We start from the raw sequence: 19011 nt of genomic DNA, 5'->3' as shown, positions 1-19011 counted from the left end.
CATGTAGGGTTATGCTTTAGGATTGTTTTAATTAGGTTTACTCATGTAGGAAAAGCAACATGTTTGCATTAATCCTCCTCTCACCTTTCTTTTTCCCCAATGTGATCTGCTACAGTACAAAGAAAATACCCAGTATTTTGGGGTATGAAGGAACATTATGTGACCCCATGTGGCAGCACTCTGCTGATTGCCAAGTATCTGTGCTGTCACCCCAGAAAGGTTTCTATTTCAGTATAATCTACAACTTGAGCATGTCTCCTGGTAGTTAAACCGTGTGGCAGAGAAGCAAAGGAATTGTGAGTATGTGAGGAGGACCTTGTTGCCTTGTGTTGACAAAGCACAGGTTCACATTAAAGAGAAGCTGAACTATAGGAGATGTGCCTGAAAAAAGGAGACAGAAAGCAAAGAAGTAGTCACCAGTAGTTATTGTGTCTCCCTGCAGCTTATCTTTTTCCCATTAGTGACTTGGGACACCTTACTCTGCATTGTCACTGTGTGGAAGTGACCATCTTGGTAGAGGCAGGGCTTTGCTTCCTCATATCAGAGCCTCCAAGCAAGGAGAACTGTGAGCAGCACACAGAGAGATCACCAAATCTAACTTCAAATATCCCGAGAGTTGCAGTCAGAGGTACAGTACCTTAGATCTCACAGTACAGACGTAGCACTACCCTGTTTATGGCTGCTGGATTTGTTTTTGGTCCTCCTAAACTATGCATGGCCAGACATGTATTTTTCTATACTTGCACATTCAGAGTCAGTAAACAGTCCTTAAGCTGGTTTTTGGTTGTTTTCATTAAGGGGTTTAAAACTTTGATGGGGTATAGTGGTATATGGGATCCACATGGAACTGTAAACTTGAGGACAAACTGCTTAGGAACAATATAATATAATATATACTTGTGAGCTACTATGGTGAATGGTGCCTGTGATAGTCAAATTAATTGCATAAATAAACACACCTGTAGTTCGCTGGCACTCACACCAACTCATTAAATAGTGTTTGTGAAAATTAAAACATATTAATAGTGCCGCGCTCCCATACAGATTATCTTAAATATCTTATAAAATAGTTTAAAAATTATAAATTCTATATAAATCAGAAGTCTAATGTATAATACATATAACACCCTAAATAAATCAAATTATTGTGCTGATTATCCTTTGTGAGATCTGAAATCAATAACAGTGAACCAAAATCAATATACAAATACATATAAAGTCCTCTTCCAATTCAAATTTCAAATGTGGAATACCACTCCCAAAATCCAAGTGCAGTGTGATCTTAGTATGGGCTCACCTTCTGTTTTGCCTAAGTTTATAGGCAAAACTCGCTTTTTGTCCCTATAGGACTGATGAGACCATATTCCTCCTGTGTGAGATTTCTCCCAATGACAAATGGATAGTTGTAGTTTAGTATTATTCCACCTGGGGTCTCTGCAATCAATAGATCTGCTGTGTAAAGGAAATGGATGGATGGATATCTCCCTTTTCCCCTCCAGGGGTCTACTTCCTCCTGTACTAGCCTCTCTCCGATGTATCACAGATGGGTATCATAAGAGAAAACAGAAACCATGGTGCCTTATCCTTTTTAAAAATTGTAATTTATTGCTGATCAATATACCACTCACATTTGTGTAATTTGCAATGAGCTGGGATAGTGAGAGCATAGCCTGCAGTGTCTGCTATACTCGCCTTGCTTATCCGAGACAACGTCGTGACGTCAGAGCCCCTCCCCTACACGTTGCATCACCGGGTCATGTGACTTCATCAGGGGGATATAATCTGTACAAAAATATGGATCTGAAAATAGTAACTGTCTCTGTTAAGGAGCACTGAAGCCCCCTTGGTGTACCTCCACAGACCCCAGATGAATTCCTCCTTTTCACCCAGCTGCACTGAGGGTATCTTTGGGCAAGGGATTCCAAGATCTGCCAGTTATGTAGTCCTGGATGAGAACTAGTTTGGGTCTTGCGCCTAACCTCCTTCTCCCTTTATCTGGCCAAGGGTGTGTAGGAGTGCTCACACTGTCCTGTCAGGGTGATGGGTTAGTAGCTTCTTTCAGGCCTTTACTGGGCTGACTCCTTCCCTGCTGCTCAGGATGTCCTCCCTAGGAGACTTTGGGCAGTGGATATCCACCTGTCCAGCAACCAGCCTGTAGATATGCTCTCTTCCCTTGGGCCCCCTCCCAGGCTCCACACTCCAGCCTTCCTCTCAATCCATCTTCCACCTGACTCTCCTGCTGCTCAGGCTCTGCCAAATTTAAGGGTTGTCCTTGGTCCCCATGCCCAGCCTCTTGCGTCGGGATTGGCTAAGGTCCTTCAAACATGCATATCTGGGCCTCATCTGCTCCTCTTTCAGAAAGTTTTCCAAGTTTCTGGAAAGGTGGGATCGCTCCACCAGCCCTGACCTGTAGAGCCTCCCAGCCTGTCCTGGGATGAATTTCTGCCTCACCCCAGGCTGCTACCCAGTCTCTATCTAATAAAAACAACAAAGCCTAGTTACCTAGAGGGTGCTACACAGATATACTGCTATGATACTGTACCCTTAGAAGTGTCTAGGTCAGGGGTGGGCAAACTTTTTGACTTGAGGGCCGCAATGGGTTCATATATTGGACCCGGGGGCCGGACCAAGAGTAGATGAATGATGTGTATGTGTCATCCATAGTTAGTATAGTAATATTCCCCCATAGTAAGCATAGTAATTCATCCCCCATATAGTAATTCATCCCCCATATAGTAATTCATCCCCCATATAGTAATTCATTCCCCATATTAATTCATCCCCCATATTAAGTCCCCAAGTCCCCCCTGTGTCAATTCACTTACCTTTGCTCCGCGCGTTCCTCTTGCGTGTTCCCGCGCCGTTCTGGTGTAGCATGTAGCATCTGGTGTAGCTAATCTGTCTCCTCTGAGGATCTGTCCCCCTCGACGTATCTGCGCATGTGCCAGTTTCAGGCATTAGCAGCCGATCGGCGATCTCCGGCACATGCGCAGATACGTCGAGGGGGACAGATCCTCATAGGAGACAGATTTTCATGCTACACCGGTCTTCAGGGCGGACTGTGAGAGGAGCCTAGCGGGAGCCTAGCTCCTCGGGCCGGATTAAAAGGTCCGCCGGGCCTTAAACGGCCCGCGGGCCGTAGTTTGCCCATTGCTGGTCAAGGTACACTTCCATACACAAGAGCGTACAGATTTTTTTTATAGGAGGAATTCCAGACTGAAGGTACATGTTCAGATTGCTGCTTAATCACCGTTATCTTTTAGATTTTCCCTATAACATAGTAGAGTATCACTTTTTGATTGAGTGCCACGTTGAGAGCAAACTATAATATTTTCAAAAAGGGCAGTTTTGGGGTAATTTACTGTACAAGCAAATGGCAACCACCCCAATCAATAACTGGCCTCTGCAGCAAGAAGCGAAGGGTGACGCATGTCAAACAACAACAAAGGAAAAATTCCCAACTTGCTTAACAGCCAGCCTGCAATAAACCAAACGGTCCTGTCTAACAATTCATGTTAAAAACAGGGTTTTAGTTTGCACACATTTGCAAATTTATGTGTAAGCTGCAGGGCAACTTCACGGCTCCCTAGTGTACTGCAGTCCTAACTATATAAATTTTGAAAATCTCCAAAATTGGAGCACATATATAATAATGGATAAAGGGCAGTTATACCTGGAGGGAGCCCACCCTTCCTTTAAAGTACAGGGGCAGTGCACCCCTGCACCCAGCAATAGCACAATGGCAGCGAAGGTGTCCAATGCGTCTCCTCCCCAATTAACCAACAGTGCAAACAAATGGCAGCCACCCCAATTTATAACTGGCCTTTGCATCAAGGAGCACATGGAAGGGCGACGCATGTCACGCATCAACCAAGACAAATTCCCAGTTCACTTACCAGCCAGCCTGCACAAACTGAATTGTCCTGTCTAGCAGGTCACATTAAAACCAGGGGTTTAGTTTGCACACATTTGCAAATATATGCGTAAGCTGCAGAGGACACTAGCATGTTGTGAAGTGGCCCTGCAGCTTACGCATATATTAGCAAATGTGTGCAAACTGGTTTTAATATGACCTATTAGACAGGACAATTCTCGGTGTACCTTTTTAAGGAGGTGTGGGCTCCCTCCAGGCATACCTGCCCTTAATCTATCCATTATTATATATGTGCTCCACTTTTGGAGGCTCTAAAAATTTAGAGTTAGGATTACAGTACACTAGGGTGCCGTGAAGTGACCCTGCAGTTTACACATATATTTGCAAATGTGTGCATACTAAACCCCTTGGTTTTAATGTGAGCTGTTAGACAAGACAGTTTGGTTTGTTGCAGGCTGGCTGGTAAATGAGCTTGGAATTTTTCCTTTGTTGTTGTTGTTTTACTGTACCGGATATTTCTGATAGCACTTTCAGATTTAGAGTACTTTTGAGCCTTATTTTCATGATGGTATTTCACATACAGACACTGACTATCTGTGTGTCAAACAGTGCAGTTAGCTTTGTTGTTGAAGGGTTTGTTTTATCAGAGGATATTGAAAAAGGAGCTGTAATGATTTTAAACCGTGTGAGAGCAGGTGTTTTTTTTTATCCTCGTTATTTTGTCCACTAATGGTGTATTCCATTTTTTTTTAACAATGGTTTATTAATAGAACTTTCCCTTTTGATGATTCCACACTCATTACTTCATTCCCTACTCAGCTTTTGTCCTGTGAGAAGACCATGCCATCAAACTGCAGTGAAAAGCAAATGATCTAGTAGCCCTGCCTTGCCTGTTGTACATATCCTGTTGTATACCTCTGAACATTGTGCTATAATGTGTCCATCTTTCCCATTTCACAAAGTATACCTCCAGTAACACTAACCATGAGTATTAATGTGCAAAAAAATATTGCTTTACCCCTTTTACTTTCCAGTCACTACTTTTATTTTTTGAAAATAACAAAGTAAAGCACTTCTGATTATTAAATAATACAATAATATTTTATAGAGATTCTCCGTTCAAGCCAAAAAGAGGGACAAATGTGGAAGAAAGAGGGACAGAGGGGTTTTGTTCCAAATGAGGGACAGTTGGAAGGTATGTTTCTGTGGCAGCATACTAGGGCCCCATTCACACTGAGCTATTTGGAATGGGGAGCAGAATTGGCACGATTGTGCCCCGATTTCAAATCATGCTGAAATCCTGGCCAAACAGGCTGCATGCATTTGGCTGCCATTTATCCTTAATGGCCCCCCCAAACATAGTGTGATTTTGCCATGTTTGTAAGGGAAAATGTCACCAGCACAGCGAGGATCACTAATATGGGTCCAAAAGTTTTAATGAACGATCACATCGTTACAGCAAGGCAACATTTCGGAGTCTCGCAGGACCCCTTCATCAGGGTCACATGCTTGATGAAGGGGTCCTGCAAGACTCCGAAATGTTGCCTTGCTTGTAACGATGTGATCGTTCATTAAAACTTTTGGACCCATATTGGTGATCCTCGGTGTGGTGGTGATAATATCCCTTGCTGATTCTGTTCGGTTCTAGCCGACGGTCGCTGCAGCACCCACTTATACACGCAGCCATTTTTAATGCAGGAGCGTGTGAGATTGTATTGTACATTTGCCATGTTTGTTGCACAAGAATTGTTGCAAAAAGAGCATGTAAAAACACACCTGGTTGAGGGCCAAAATATGGGCTCTGAGCTTCTTTGCCACAACAGATGTACGTAGGACCAGGGGTGTATTTACCATAAGGCAAACAAGGCATTTGCCTAGGGCAGCATTTTTCAGGGGGGCAGGACCCCCCCAGGAAGAAGGGATATATGTGGCATAAGGACCAAGTGGGACCCGAAAGAGGCTGCTTATTGGTGTATGCAGAGTCCAACTCTTGTTCCCAGGGATGTCCATGAAGGTGAGTGTCTTCCTCTCTGTTGCTGGGGAAGGTGGTGGGTGTTAGTGGAAGGCTCTCTCGGGCGGGGGCAGGGGTGTTGTTGGTCACTGTCAGGCTCTCTACATGGGGGGGGGGGTTTGTTGTTGGTCGGTGTCAGGCTCACTCTGCCTGGGGGGGGGGGTCTGCTTTTTGTGGTGCAGTCATTCCAGAGAAAAAAAATCGTAAGCAGGAACGTGTGTTCCTGCTACGCAAAATGTGAATGGGGCCTAAGAGCTGTGGGATGCATGAGAGAGCTCCTGTCCACACAGTTTTTTTTGTGTACTGTATGTATTTATTTATGTAATACCAGAAGAAAAGATGGGGGTTTATATGAAAGATTGAAACGCTAACAGGTAATACAAATGCCTATAATGTACTTTATCCATATGACTAAAGATGGTGTTACTTTCCCAAATTAATATTCTTGAAGCATGGATTCCACATTTATTTATTTCAGGTACTTGTATAGCGCCATCAATTTAGGCAGCGCTTTACATATATATTGTACATTCACATTAATCCCTAACCCTCAAGGGGCGTACAATCTAAGGTTGGAGGAAATGTTTATGACATCAAAGAAAAATCATCTACATTTTAATAGCAACCATTGTTCTAAAGAGTGTTCAGTTTGGCACATTGAACCCAGGGCCCGCCTAGCTTCAGTGCATCCCTCCCCATTTTGGTGTGCCCAGATGAATGCCCAGAAAGCAGAAGACCTGCATTCCAGGCATTTGTTCCTCAACACATTGGGCCCTAAATGCTGGTGCCACTCAGTACAGTGATCATGTATATCCAGCCACAGCCTGGGCGCACTAAAATGCCGAGGTGCACTGTTACTAGATGGCCTCATGTGCAAGGAGCCTAATGCTGGACTCTGCCTCCATTCCCAATGCTTTTTTTTTTTTTTTTTTTTTTTTGAATACTCAAAGCCTCCCAAAAATGCAAAAACTGTTTAGAAAATTGTTTTAGGTCCTACAGAACCCATCCTTACTTAATGTACAATAGGTGTATGTGAGCGCACATAAAAGAATATCAGCCGCTATGCACCAAGGTAACCAAATAAAACCTCAAAATAAGCAAAATCCTATATTACCATCCTTACTGAATCAAAGTCTATGTCGTGATATCTAATGATTATAGTTATAGCTCTTCTTATAAAGGGGTGTACCGTTCATTCCATTACATTGCTGGCATTGTAGCCTTTATAAAGCTTGCTTTTGTGTTTTAGGGATTGCCGACATTGTAATCTAGAAAAGAGCTGATATGTCTGCAGAAAATACAGGGAGAATAATGTAATACGTGAGCTACAGCTACATAGTGAAAACCAGTAATTCAGTTTAAATAGAATGCAATAACATTTTAGTGTGTGTGTTTTTATATAATTGCATAAAAGAGATCACCTTGATGAAAACCATTTTATCAATTTATCACTCTGTGTTAATGCTGAAGAATCATGCAGCCTTTAGATGTACAAATTTCTTTTCGTTCCTGCTCCCTGAGAAGCTTTACTATCTCGGTCACCATTAGACATGTGCAAAATGAAAACATTTTGTTTCAATTCAAAATCATACAAATTTCGTGTAAAATGAACAAATTCGTTTCAATTCAAAATCATACAAATTTCGTGTAGTTGGATTTGGTAAATTTGTTCCATTTGTTTTCGGTTTTGGTAATTTTGTATTCAATTTGAAAACATTTCAACCAAATTCGAAAAGCCATTCACATTCAAAATTGGTTCAACCAAATTCGAAATTGATTCCACACAATTCGAAAAGTCGTTCGAAATCGAAAAGATTTCAGCCGAAAAGTTAACCTGGCCATACACATGTAGGTTTTCTTCCGAGAATATTTGTTTCAAGAATATTCATTTGATTTTCTAACCATTAGTGGGGTCAAATTGATGTTTGTTTTCAACAGCAGTGACTGAAAAATTTGAAGGGGCAGGAAGGAAAACTTTTCTCTATCAAAGGAATTTTCGGCAAGTGTATGTGGTTCTCATTCAGAAATTAAATTCATTTTAAAATCGAATGTTCAAAGCAAAAGACAATTTTGGAATGACATTCATCCATTCATTAAATGTGTAAAAAGTAATTTAGTGTAGCTCAACCCCTTGACGCCAACGTAACACAAATATGCGGCCTCACAGAACTGGACTTTTTTCCGTGGGACCGCATATTTGCGTACCTGTCTTTATGCTGGGAGCGCGTTGCGCAGCACGCTCCCAGCACATAGACTGGGGTGTCACTGAGAGCACGAGGTCCGGTTCTAACGAACGGGACCTGGGACTCCCGATTCCGGGTCACATGATCGCTATGATAGCCTCTGATTGGCTATCACACTGATCAGTCACTGTACAGCCGGCCCTCTTGCTTTTTTTTCCTCGCTCTATGAATGGAGGAGAGAGATACATTGTATCACTCTACCTACTGTAAAAAAATAAATATTACAAAATAAAAATTAAAGAAAAAATACCTAGATCAAGGTTTGATCTAGTTCAGTGCCAGGGTTAGTGTTTGGTTCAAGGTCAAAAGGTCAGGGTCAAAGGTCAGGATTTAAAAAAAAAAAAAATTGGTGTCAGTGTGTTTTAGGTAAAAAAAGATATTTTTGGAGTGGGTTTGCACTTAGACATTAAGGGATGAAGAAGAAATGGACAGTGTCTCTTTTATGGACTTTTATCTTTTATCTTCCTAAAGAAAATTATCCCACTCTTCAAATTCACACCTTATTCATGTCATCCGTTTTCAGCAGCACCTATATTTGTGAGCAACATGTTTCAAGGATGAAGCACACGAAAGGCAACATTAGAAACAAAGTATCTCATGAGCACCTTGAGAATTGCTACTACATCCATCCAACCAGATATTGATGTGTTAGTTTACCAATAACAGTGTCAAATGTTGCACTAGTTTTATGTTTCCCTTTTACTTTAATTATAAAAATATTACAAAAAAATGAAGTTTTATTACTCTGGTACATTGGCTATATCCGTGATTAATTAGTGATGTGCCCAACGTTTTCTGCTATCCTTATTGTTAGTGTATTTTATTCGAGCCCCAGGACAATTCCTCTTCTTCTAAAGTGGCTCAGGAAAGTCAAAAGGTTGGATAACCCTGACCTATAGCAACAGAAAACAATCTGGTTTGTTTGTTCATACTTGTATATTTGCTAATTAATATAGCAATTAGCTATGTTCTCCTAATCCAGAAATTAAAAATGTGCAATTTGCCAATTCCCATACTCTCCGGCATTTCCTTAATTTCTTAAAGCACAAATCCAGCATTTTTTTTTTACCAATTCCCTTTAGCCCCCACCCCCAAGTAGAAAAAAAAGTAATAAACATCAGTTTGGCTGAAGTTCCATTTTAACAGAGTGTACAGCTGTCAAAACAAAAGAAAAATGTTTTGTCTGGAGTTGGGCTTAAAGTGATATTAAATTCTGTTTTTATAAGCACTTTCAGTAGCTGATTTAATCACCTACTGAGTATGCAGCTTCTTTATGTTTGAATCCATGGCTATGTTCCAGTTTAGGCTGGTGCCGTGATGACTGCCCAAGGTTTCCTTTTTCAGGGTGGCTTCATTCCCTTGCAGTGCTCTATGGTGTCACCCTCGCATGCAGAACCTAGATTTGTCTCCCTACACTGTGTACATAAATGGAAACCTACAGCCCAGTAGCCTAGGATGTTGAGCCACACTCCTCCGAGACCGCATTGTCCACTGTTAACTCTTTTTATTTGAAAACTGGAAGCTCAGGAAAACAGCACTGAAAGAGCAGGAGCCAGAAGTATTGACATTTGTAAACTACAAGTAGGAATTTGAACAAATAGCCTACTGGGGAATGTTTATTTTATTGTGCTCGGCTAAGCTAAAATATGGCGACGGCTTAATAGTACTTTATTATTATTTACTTTATTATTTTGTTGCATTACTTATCTGATGCTCACTAATTATTTTTCTACGCAAGAAGAGATTCTTGTGTGGCAGCTTAGGATATAACTACCGTATGCTGCATATTTTAGCTTATATGCTTCACAAATCTCCATGATGCCTGGTGAGAGGACTCTAGTTTAGGGTTAAGTGATATTTTGGAAGATAATTTCATTTCATATTTAAAGATGAAGTTTAGGTATATATTTTTTTTTGTATAGTTACATTGTTCCAGCTTGGGCCAAGGTTAGTATTCATATCTCATCCAAAAACAGAGAAAGGAAGAGCGCACACCTCCGCCCTAGTGTAATCCAGTTTAATAAAAGCAATAAAATGAGTACTCAATAGATACACTCACAAAGGAGGATGAAATTGAGGTACATGACAGGAGTCCACATTCACTCCTGGGTGGCCGCTGCAAGATCTCAAAAGGTGGGATTCCCAGTAGTCTCCTAGGGAGTCAGCATGGGCTCCTAATGCATACAGCCCACCACGGTAGAACTGCTGGCGGGCCTGGTCTACTGCACATGCGGCCGGTGCAGCTGGCGACGCGCACCAGAGAATTCCTCCATCAATGCTGTGACAGGAGAGGGTGGGGGACCTAGAGGGGGTTGCTATGACAGCATGTTTTGGAGGCGTGGCCTCCTTTATCAAATCACAGCCACACAGGGGAAGGCCAAACTATATATATCATACCTGACCAATCTCTGGAGAAGCTGCAAATCACTGTACTAGTCTTCGCTACTACAATGATAGCAGCAGGTCCAGTGTCCCTTTGCATAGTAACCACAGAGAGTTGCCTTCTTGAGACTGCCACCATTCAGAGAAAGCCTTGTATTTTTGTCAATGAAAACTATGCATTTTCTGATTGGATAAGGTTGAGTGTTGGGGCTGCATCATGATATCCACCTTGTCCAATCAGAAAAGGGCTTGTATTCATTCCCAAAAAAAAATACAAGGGGGTTAATTTATTAAAACTGGAGAGTGTAAAATCTGGTGCAGCTCTGCATAGAAACCATTCTGCTTCCAGATTTTATTGCCAAAGCTGAAGTTAGAAGCTGATTGGCTACTGTGCACAGCTGTATCAGATTTTGCACTCTCCAGTTCTGGTAAATCAACCCCAAGTTGTTCTCGAAGGTTCCATTTAAACTAGAGCATTTCAAATCACTGGTGGAATTGCGCATTTGCATGTTCAAATGTCATTCATTTCAATGGAACCTGAAAATGTGTGGTGTTCTTGCCATGATCGCGTTTTACTGCATGACAAACATGATCGCACAAACAAAATTGCAGGATGTGCGATGCCCAAAAACAGTTTGGGAATCATTTTTGGGCATTGAAATGAATAGTACCTGAACATGTGAATGTGCAGATTCATAGCACATTTTCAAATCACAGGCAGAATTGGGGCAATTCCAACCATGATTTGAAATGTCCTGGTGTGAATGGAGCATAAATGGGGACAGTGCCAAGCGAGCAACCCCTTGTGGTTACTATGCAGAAGGGTAACCACCTGGCACTGGACCTGGAAGACCTCTGCAACTACTATAAGTGGCAACTACTACAGCTTCTCCAGGGAACAGTCAGGTATGAGATATGCATAGTTACATAGAAAATAATACCTAAATTTAGCTGTGCTAAGAGAAATGTATAGGCTGTCATTGATCATTTTAATTCTGTAAATGCCAATTTCCCAGCAGGCTTCCAGTGATCCAGCAGTACCCTTGCAGGGTGCAATGCCAGATTTGGAGTTGATGCTATTGCCAATAAGGTCTCATTCACACAGGCATACTTTGAGGGCCAAAAAGCCTTGTCTGCATGGGATACACAGGTGTTGCCCTCTTCATATCAATTGGGATGCAGTGGCTGCACAGACAGATGCTACCCTAGTCTGACAACTGTGTGGGTATGGGTGTGTTTCTCCAAATGCAGACCATGTGAGTTTGGAGATACACAGTGGCCCCCACACAGATGTAAAAAAAAAAAAAAAATTGGATTTCTTTTCACTTTCTACCTTGCGGTCAGTAGTAACGAAGACACATGGTGAAGATCAGCCCTCTACTGGGGAAACACAAATAAAAACCTGATTAAAAATTCTAAACTTACCCGTTCTAATCCAAAATGAAAAAGGATTGGCTGGCTGCTGGAGTTCTTATTAAAGAATGGACTCAGACAAGTTCACCAGCAACTTTCTTTTGTGTTGCAATTTTTCTCTGTAAAGACTGTCATAATTTTGTGAAAACCTCTAACAATGTGTAAACTGCAATGTTACAATTTTGTTTGTACATGTAGGATGCATTAAGTGTAGCTAAGGCTGGCCATACACTATACACATTTCTTACAATTTTCTGTTCAATCTCTGTCCAATTTCCTTTAGATTTACCTTCAACTATGTAGTGCAAGGGCTTGCCTAATTGGATACAATTGAAAGTGCTGTTTAGGTTTGACCTCATATTATATGATTTTTAGTAAATCTAAAGCAAAATTCTCAAGAAAATTGTATAGTGTATGGCAAGCCTAAATGCACAAACAAAATCTAAAAGTAGAATCTAAGGATACGCTATTGATTATTGTGGTGTTTCAGTGTTACCATTGTATCAATTTATAGACTTCTGCTCTTGTGGTGTATTTTATACATGACAGACATTTATTGTATACTGCTTCACAAAAGAATGTGACACAAACTTTTCTGACCACAATAAGATTGTTACTCTGGCTTTGTCACTTGGAAACCTTTTGTCTCCAGGATTATTCCGTAAAAGCAATTAATCTTGTTTAAGGGAATGCTTCTAAATAGTGGCAGTTCTCCTAATGCAATTATTCTTTTGTAATAAATGATACCCTTTAGTAATCTGGTATTTTGATTTACTTGTAACCTTTTAAGTTCAGACTCATGACATTTCAAGGATTTATGGGTTTATCAGTTTTGTCTGACTCTCTAGTCAGGCATAGATTTGTATTGACTTTTGATACCAGAACAATAAAAATATATAGTGGTCTATTCACAAGAAGGTTCTGTGATATACAGAACATGCATAAGGGCAGCAGGTTTCTCTTGTCTATGGTGGACACAAACTGTATGCAAACATAAAAAGGATCTTCACCCTAGTAAGAATTAGTAGCTACAAATACTGAAGCTGTAGACTTTTAATAAAAGGATGCTTACCATTGCTGGTCTTTGGGTCCCTGGTGTCGGCATGTTTAATGTGTGACTCCTTTCGGCTTCATAGCTGGCTTCCCACTGCACAGGTGTGGGCCATGCTGTGCTTTGTGAGTGGGCCTGCATGCTTTTGGAACCTGTGATGTGTCCCAGAAGGCTGTGGGCAAAGAGGGAGGGTGAACATCCCCTTGGATCACCAAGGTGAGCATCCTTTTATATCCTGAATAGAAAACTCTTAAAGCTAGTTTTGATAGGTACCCGGTTTCCCCCAAAAATGATGTGCCAAATGTGGTAGAGGGGAGGAGGACATAAAGGGGAACCTTCAGCTTTAAGTTGTGTGTTCTATTCAGGATATAAAAGGATGCTGAATGGTTTCTATTGTTATTGGATACTGTATATACATAAAGATGGAAATTGTGAAAATAAGTGGTAATAAAGACTGTGCAGAAGACTAGAATGTCTACTAAAATTCTTACGAGAGAGTAGTAATTTGTATGGGGCGTAATAATGACTTTTTGACCGTTGTTAATTCTTGTGTATTTACTTCACTGTCTTTTTGTCCCGATTCACCCAGTCTTATTTTTTGCCTTGGTGACCTATGGACAGAAAGCGTGTGGGTGGGGTTCGCCACAGTAGGGTCAAACAACACTATAGGCACAACAAAAGTAATGTTTTCATGCTGTATGCACAATTAAAAAAGATTTTGCTGGAATTTAGCTTTCACTCATGACCAGGGGCGGACTGACAACTCATGGGGCCCCCTGGCAATAGGGGATCATAGGGCCCCTGTGTCCTCGCCCACACTCAAACCACATCCAAAAAAGCCTATGAAAGGTACCAGGGGCATCTTATAGGGCCCCCTACTGACCCCGGGCCCTCGAGCAGCACCCGAGTGCCCGGATGGTCAGTCCGTCCCTGCTCATGACCACAGTGATACCAATGATAGCTCATATGTCTAACAAGAGAATGCTGCTCCAAGTAGGTCCACTCATAGAACACACCCCACACATCTTCCAATTGGGTACCGACCCAGCTTGCAGACTGCACTGGGAACAACAGAAGACATCCAGACAGCCACACTCTAATATGATTCACTTTAGTGTATACACATTGACATATACAATGCATGTTAATTAATAACAGTTGTATAAAAGTTTCAACTTGCAATCTAGTCCCAGTAGATTATTATGAAGTGCAAATAGCGCAAAGCGTGTTAACCTTTTTATACCCCACTGTGTCCGTGACAGCTTGATGTATATGTCAAGGTTTATACAATAAAGTGGATCATATTGGAGTGCAGCCATCCGGATGTCTTCTGTTGTTCCCAGCTCATATCTCTACTTCTCATAAATCCTTTGTCCGTGGGAGCACAGCTCTTTAAACTGACTGCTGGCTGATATAGCTTCTTTGAGACCTCTAGATGATGGCACCTAGCTGCTCTCTGCTCCTATACGATGGCAAAAATTAAGGTAATACTTTTTAAAAAATAAAGTTTAACAAAATGAGTATAAATCCCTTAAATTAAAAAAAAACTTCCCATCCACCACAAACACAAATGTATGAAAACAACTATTGTACTATACATATTAGGCATCTACATAGATGCCAGAGCAAAACCAATAATTCCTGATGAGCAATCCAAAATTCACTCATTGGGTGGCCCTGTTGGCCTCCACCCACCTGACATTACTTGATTGAAAAATTGAAGATGTGGGCAGAAAATTGTTGGCTGAACAGCACCTGCATCCTATCAAGTGCAGGCACCATTTGGGTATTTTGACAGCTGGCGTGGGCCGGCTGTCGAAATACAATAGCCACAGTAGGAGATTTGTCCATCTATGCTCTGTAGAATGGAGGAATCTGTTAGATTTTTCAGTTTGTAGGCTGAAAACAACAACAAAAAAAAAAGTATTTGATGGTACTTCACACCAACACACATTGCTAAATATGTTCCTAATTAAGTCTTCTTGCTTTCAGGGCTGTGAGGTTGATGGAGAAATGTTTCACATATAGTGGTCCTGTCCAGTGACGGGTCACCTGTGGATCAGAGTCAACGTCTGGAGAAACCCTTGGGAAGAACTTCTCCACAGACCAATAGGAAATGTGCCGCAGTGGTCTTGCACCTTGAACACCTTCATTTTTATGGCAATGAAGCAAACCATAGCTCATGCATGGAAATCCCCTACCCTTAGTTTTGAAGAGGTTAAATCTAGAATACGAGACTTTTTTAATAATGAAAAACTTGCCACGATCCTGAAGGATAGATTTGATAAATTCCTACCTATATGGCAAAAGTAGCTTGATCACCAACCGGTCTCTTGATTCACTACACAGTTGCTCCAGTTATAGTCTGAGAGCTTATGGTATATCCCCTTCACCTCCTCCTAGCTTTCAGGACCAGGCTGATGTCCCCCATGGCAAAGTTCTTTTCCCTACCCTCCTAACAGTTCTCCTCCCTGGCTCTTCTTCGCCTGCTCCTAGGTGTCTCTTCAACACCCTTTCCCTCTCACTTAAGGGGCGGTACACCCCACACACACACACACACCAGAAAATCGCAAAATACATTGGCAAGTTAAAGCCATACAACATAAAGCATAGTAATTAGGACACAACCAGAATCGCAGAGTTCCTTGCAGATATTTTAATTCCTAGCATGTCTTGTGACCCCCAGCAGTGTAAACTATAGTTCTCCTAATAAAAGAAGCTGCAGCACGTCACAAAGTACTAACAAACCTGGATATGGACTAGGTCACTTGGGAGCTCTTACAAATACAGATCTGCCCTCAGGCTAAAGTGATCTGAATACAGTCCTTAGCATTAATCTTCTGCTAGCTACATTGGGGCCCTTGAAGATGTTGGGGTGTGTGTGTGTGTGTGTGTGTGAGAGTGTGAATGAGGTATGGCTATGGTGTGAGTGGTTGTAATCCCTCACCCAATAGGTCAGGCTGAAAGGTATACGGAATCTTTAAGATACAATTTCAGCAGTTGACTGAAAAGAACAGGGGGGATTGACCAAATGGACCTAGTTCATTAGAACGCTAGAACAGCTGTATATAGCAGTTTGAGAAACACAAGCTTCTTGTAAGTGAACAATTTAAACAATGTAAAAATTCCAGCTTAACTGTGGTTCTGTGACTTTCTCCCTGCTCTCTGTTGAGATTTCTTTCAGCGACTAGCCAAGAAGTTCAATGGGGCCCCCCTTTGACGTACTTTTTCTCTCTGGCAGGAAAGGTGGTGGGCACAATAGCAGCAGGGCGCCTCCCTTGCTACTGTAGCAGGCCCGGTCATCAGCAACTTGGATTGCTGGATGGCGATTCAAACTAGCCCCAGAGCAGCCAACAGTGCAGGCCTCATCTAGCTCAGTCCAGCAGTCTGTGTCAGCATACAGCAGCACTCAGCACGGAATCAATCAGCTGGCTCCTCCTTCCCCGCCAAATCACAAACAGCATCTCTCACAAGTCACCATAAACTTTTATGAGGCAAAAGGCATATCTGATATTAGCAAAAGAAACCTAGGCACTGTGTTTCTATTCCCTTTTTCATTCTTTATAAAATTAAAAAAAAACTTTGATGGAGTTCTGCTTTTGAGCCCTTCCTGTGTCAATGGGGCATCAGGAAACTGTTTTTATTGTATTGGTAGAGTAGGAAATTTAGTCAGATGCTAGTTAACCAATACGTTTATCATAGGAAACTAGAACTCCCAGTCAAAATATTTTCAGACACATGAAGAACATGCAAATTTCAATGTAGTTATACATTCTGATTGCTGATCATTCGTTGTATATTCTGTAGTTATTTGCACTATGTACAAGTGCAGCAATATATTTTCAACAAGATGTTAAATATTGGTCTTTCTAAGCAATTGTTTAATAATGTTTGCAGTAGATGCTAAATAGAAGTAAATTGAACAAGTTGCCATCAAATGACGTAAAGTATTCTAACAAGCTAGAGAGATATGAAGCCCGCCCTGACCTTTTTTTTTCCTAGATGTGTTTTAAAGAGGTTTCATTTATTTTTTGTTAATGCATATCTTTTTTGTTTGCACTTGCAGATCATCATGACAGATACCATTTTTGGCAATGGAACTGATCAATGGGTGTGCCCTAATGACAGACAGCTAGCTCTTCGAGCAAAGTAAGTCTACAGAAAGCAAAAATGTTCCCTCCTATGGATGTCACACACTAGTTTTTTCAGTGTCCTTCCTATATGTATCCTGGGCACAAGGAAATTGGTGTCTAGGCTGTGTTGTTGGTTCTAGTTTAGTGGTCTGTAAGGGATGTCTTTATTTTTGATACATTAATTCACATACATTTACTGGGCATAAAAACCACAGCACTTTAGCCTCATTTGTCATGTTAACAGTATAACCGTATATGCTCACATATAATAGGTAATGATGTGCTACTCCAAATTATCAAAGCTCCAGAATGCAGATAAATTACCTTGAGTTGGTAGAACAAAATAACAGCTTCATGCAAAAAAAATATTAGGGATGCACCGAAATTTCGGTGACCAAAACGTTTCTGCCAAAAATACCCATTTTCGGCCGTTGGCCGAAATGAAAAAAAGAACCGATACAGGTGCCAAATAAACCCTCCCCTAACCGTTGCCTGCCGCTGCTGCCACTGGCCGCCGCTCGGTAGTTCTCAGCCTGAGAAACCATTGAATGATCCCGGTGCTGGGCATAGAGATGAGTGAAGGAAAGATGGCCTCCACTCATCTCTCTGCCCTTGGAGGACCGGAGCGATGTCACTTCGAGCTCCGGCCATTTTTTATTTTTTTTTTAAGCACTAGATCACTGCTTTTTCTTTATCCAATGCTTTACATTGCAGAGGAGAGATGTGGGGTCCTATTGACCTCATATCTCTCCATAAAGAGGACCTGTCAATAATTATTTCTATCACATGGGATGCATGCATTTATTGTGATTAAGAATAAAAGTGATTTAAAATTTTTTTTAAAGGGACAGTGCAAAAAAAAAAACAATAATAAAAAAAAGTCCCCCTGTGCTCGCACGTAGTGAGGAATGCATACGTAGGCTATGCCCACATATGTAAATGGTGTTCAAACCACACACTTGAGGTATCACCATTAACATCAGAGCAAGAGCAATAATTCTCGCACCAGACCTCCTCTGTAACTTTACCATGCTAACCTGTAGAAATGTTTAAAACCTCACTCATGGAAATTTTTAAGTACCACAGTTTCACACCATTCCAGGAGCGCGCACAATTATAAAGTGTGACATGTTAGGTATCTACTTACTCGCCGTAACATCCTCTTTCATATTTTACAAAAAAATTGGGGTGTATATTGTTTTTTTTTTTTTTTTTTGTTTAATCTAAGTGTATCTTTTTCCAAAAAATATATTATTTTTAAAAACTGCGCTTTTTGGCCAAGTGCATTTTGAATTTTTTGGTTTCGGCACCAGAAGTTTTATTTCAGTGCACCACTAAAAATATAATACACCCTTATTCAATTTTTATTTTTTTTTAAGTTACCTGAAAGCTGCCACACTCTTGAGCTGAAAGTTGAATTTAGACTTACAGCAGAATTCCCCGTTCTATAAGCTGATGGCTGCAGGAGAAGAGATGAACGTTGACAGGGAGAGTTGAGGGTAGGCATGAGAAGTAAGGTGATGGTCATTCGTTATTCAAAGAGAATATAAAGAGCGGCAGAATTGAAGTCTCCTTTCCCTTCTTGTGTTTACAGCCATAGTATAGAGAGGGGGGATATGGTACAGCAGGGGTAAGTGTCTTGCAAGAGTATATGCATTACTTGGCATGTATACAGTATGTATTTCAATTGATTGTTTTGCTGTTTGGCCAGGGATCAAAAGATTTTCTGTTACATAGTACAATGTTCAGTGATTATTGCCTGGACAACATCCAGATTGTGTGAATGAACAATATTATTGTTAATCTATTTACTGAGAAATTACTGTAAATTATATGACTTGTTTCCTTCATAAAGCACTCACACATTTAGGTTTCACATTGCATCTATGTTGAGAACAGCAGAT

General features: G+C 41.1%; 1 protein-coding gene across 3 annotated transcripts in view; it reads left to right on the top strand.

Annotated features, from left to right (window-relative positions):
* The window catches only part of LOC149455059 (rab effector Noc2-like), a 265053-nt gene that overhangs the window by 75784 nt on the left and 170258 nt on the right, over positions 1–19011 (top strand). For all 3 annotated transcript variants that reach the window (XM_089686700.1, XM_089686701.1, XM_089686699.1), the window contains exon 2: positions 17041–17123. In XM_089686700.1, coding sequence (XP_089542826.1) covers positions 17047–17123 — 77 coding nt within the window. In that variant the 5' untranslated portion in view covers positions 17041–17046. The remainder of the gene's footprint in view (positions 1–17040; positions 17124–19011) is intronic.

The sequence above is a fragment of the Staurois parvus genome, unplaced genomic scaffold (assembly GCF_062004578.1).
Source record: "Staurois parvus isolate SC_StPar_1 unplaced genomic scaffold, SC_StPar_1.0 ptg000408l, whole genome shotgun sequence".
NCBI lineage: Eukaryota > Metazoa > Chordata > Amphibia > Anura > Ranidae > Staurois > Staurois parvus.
Note: the sequence above shows the minus strand (reverse complement) of the source record. Positions and strands in the feature narration are given on the sequence as shown.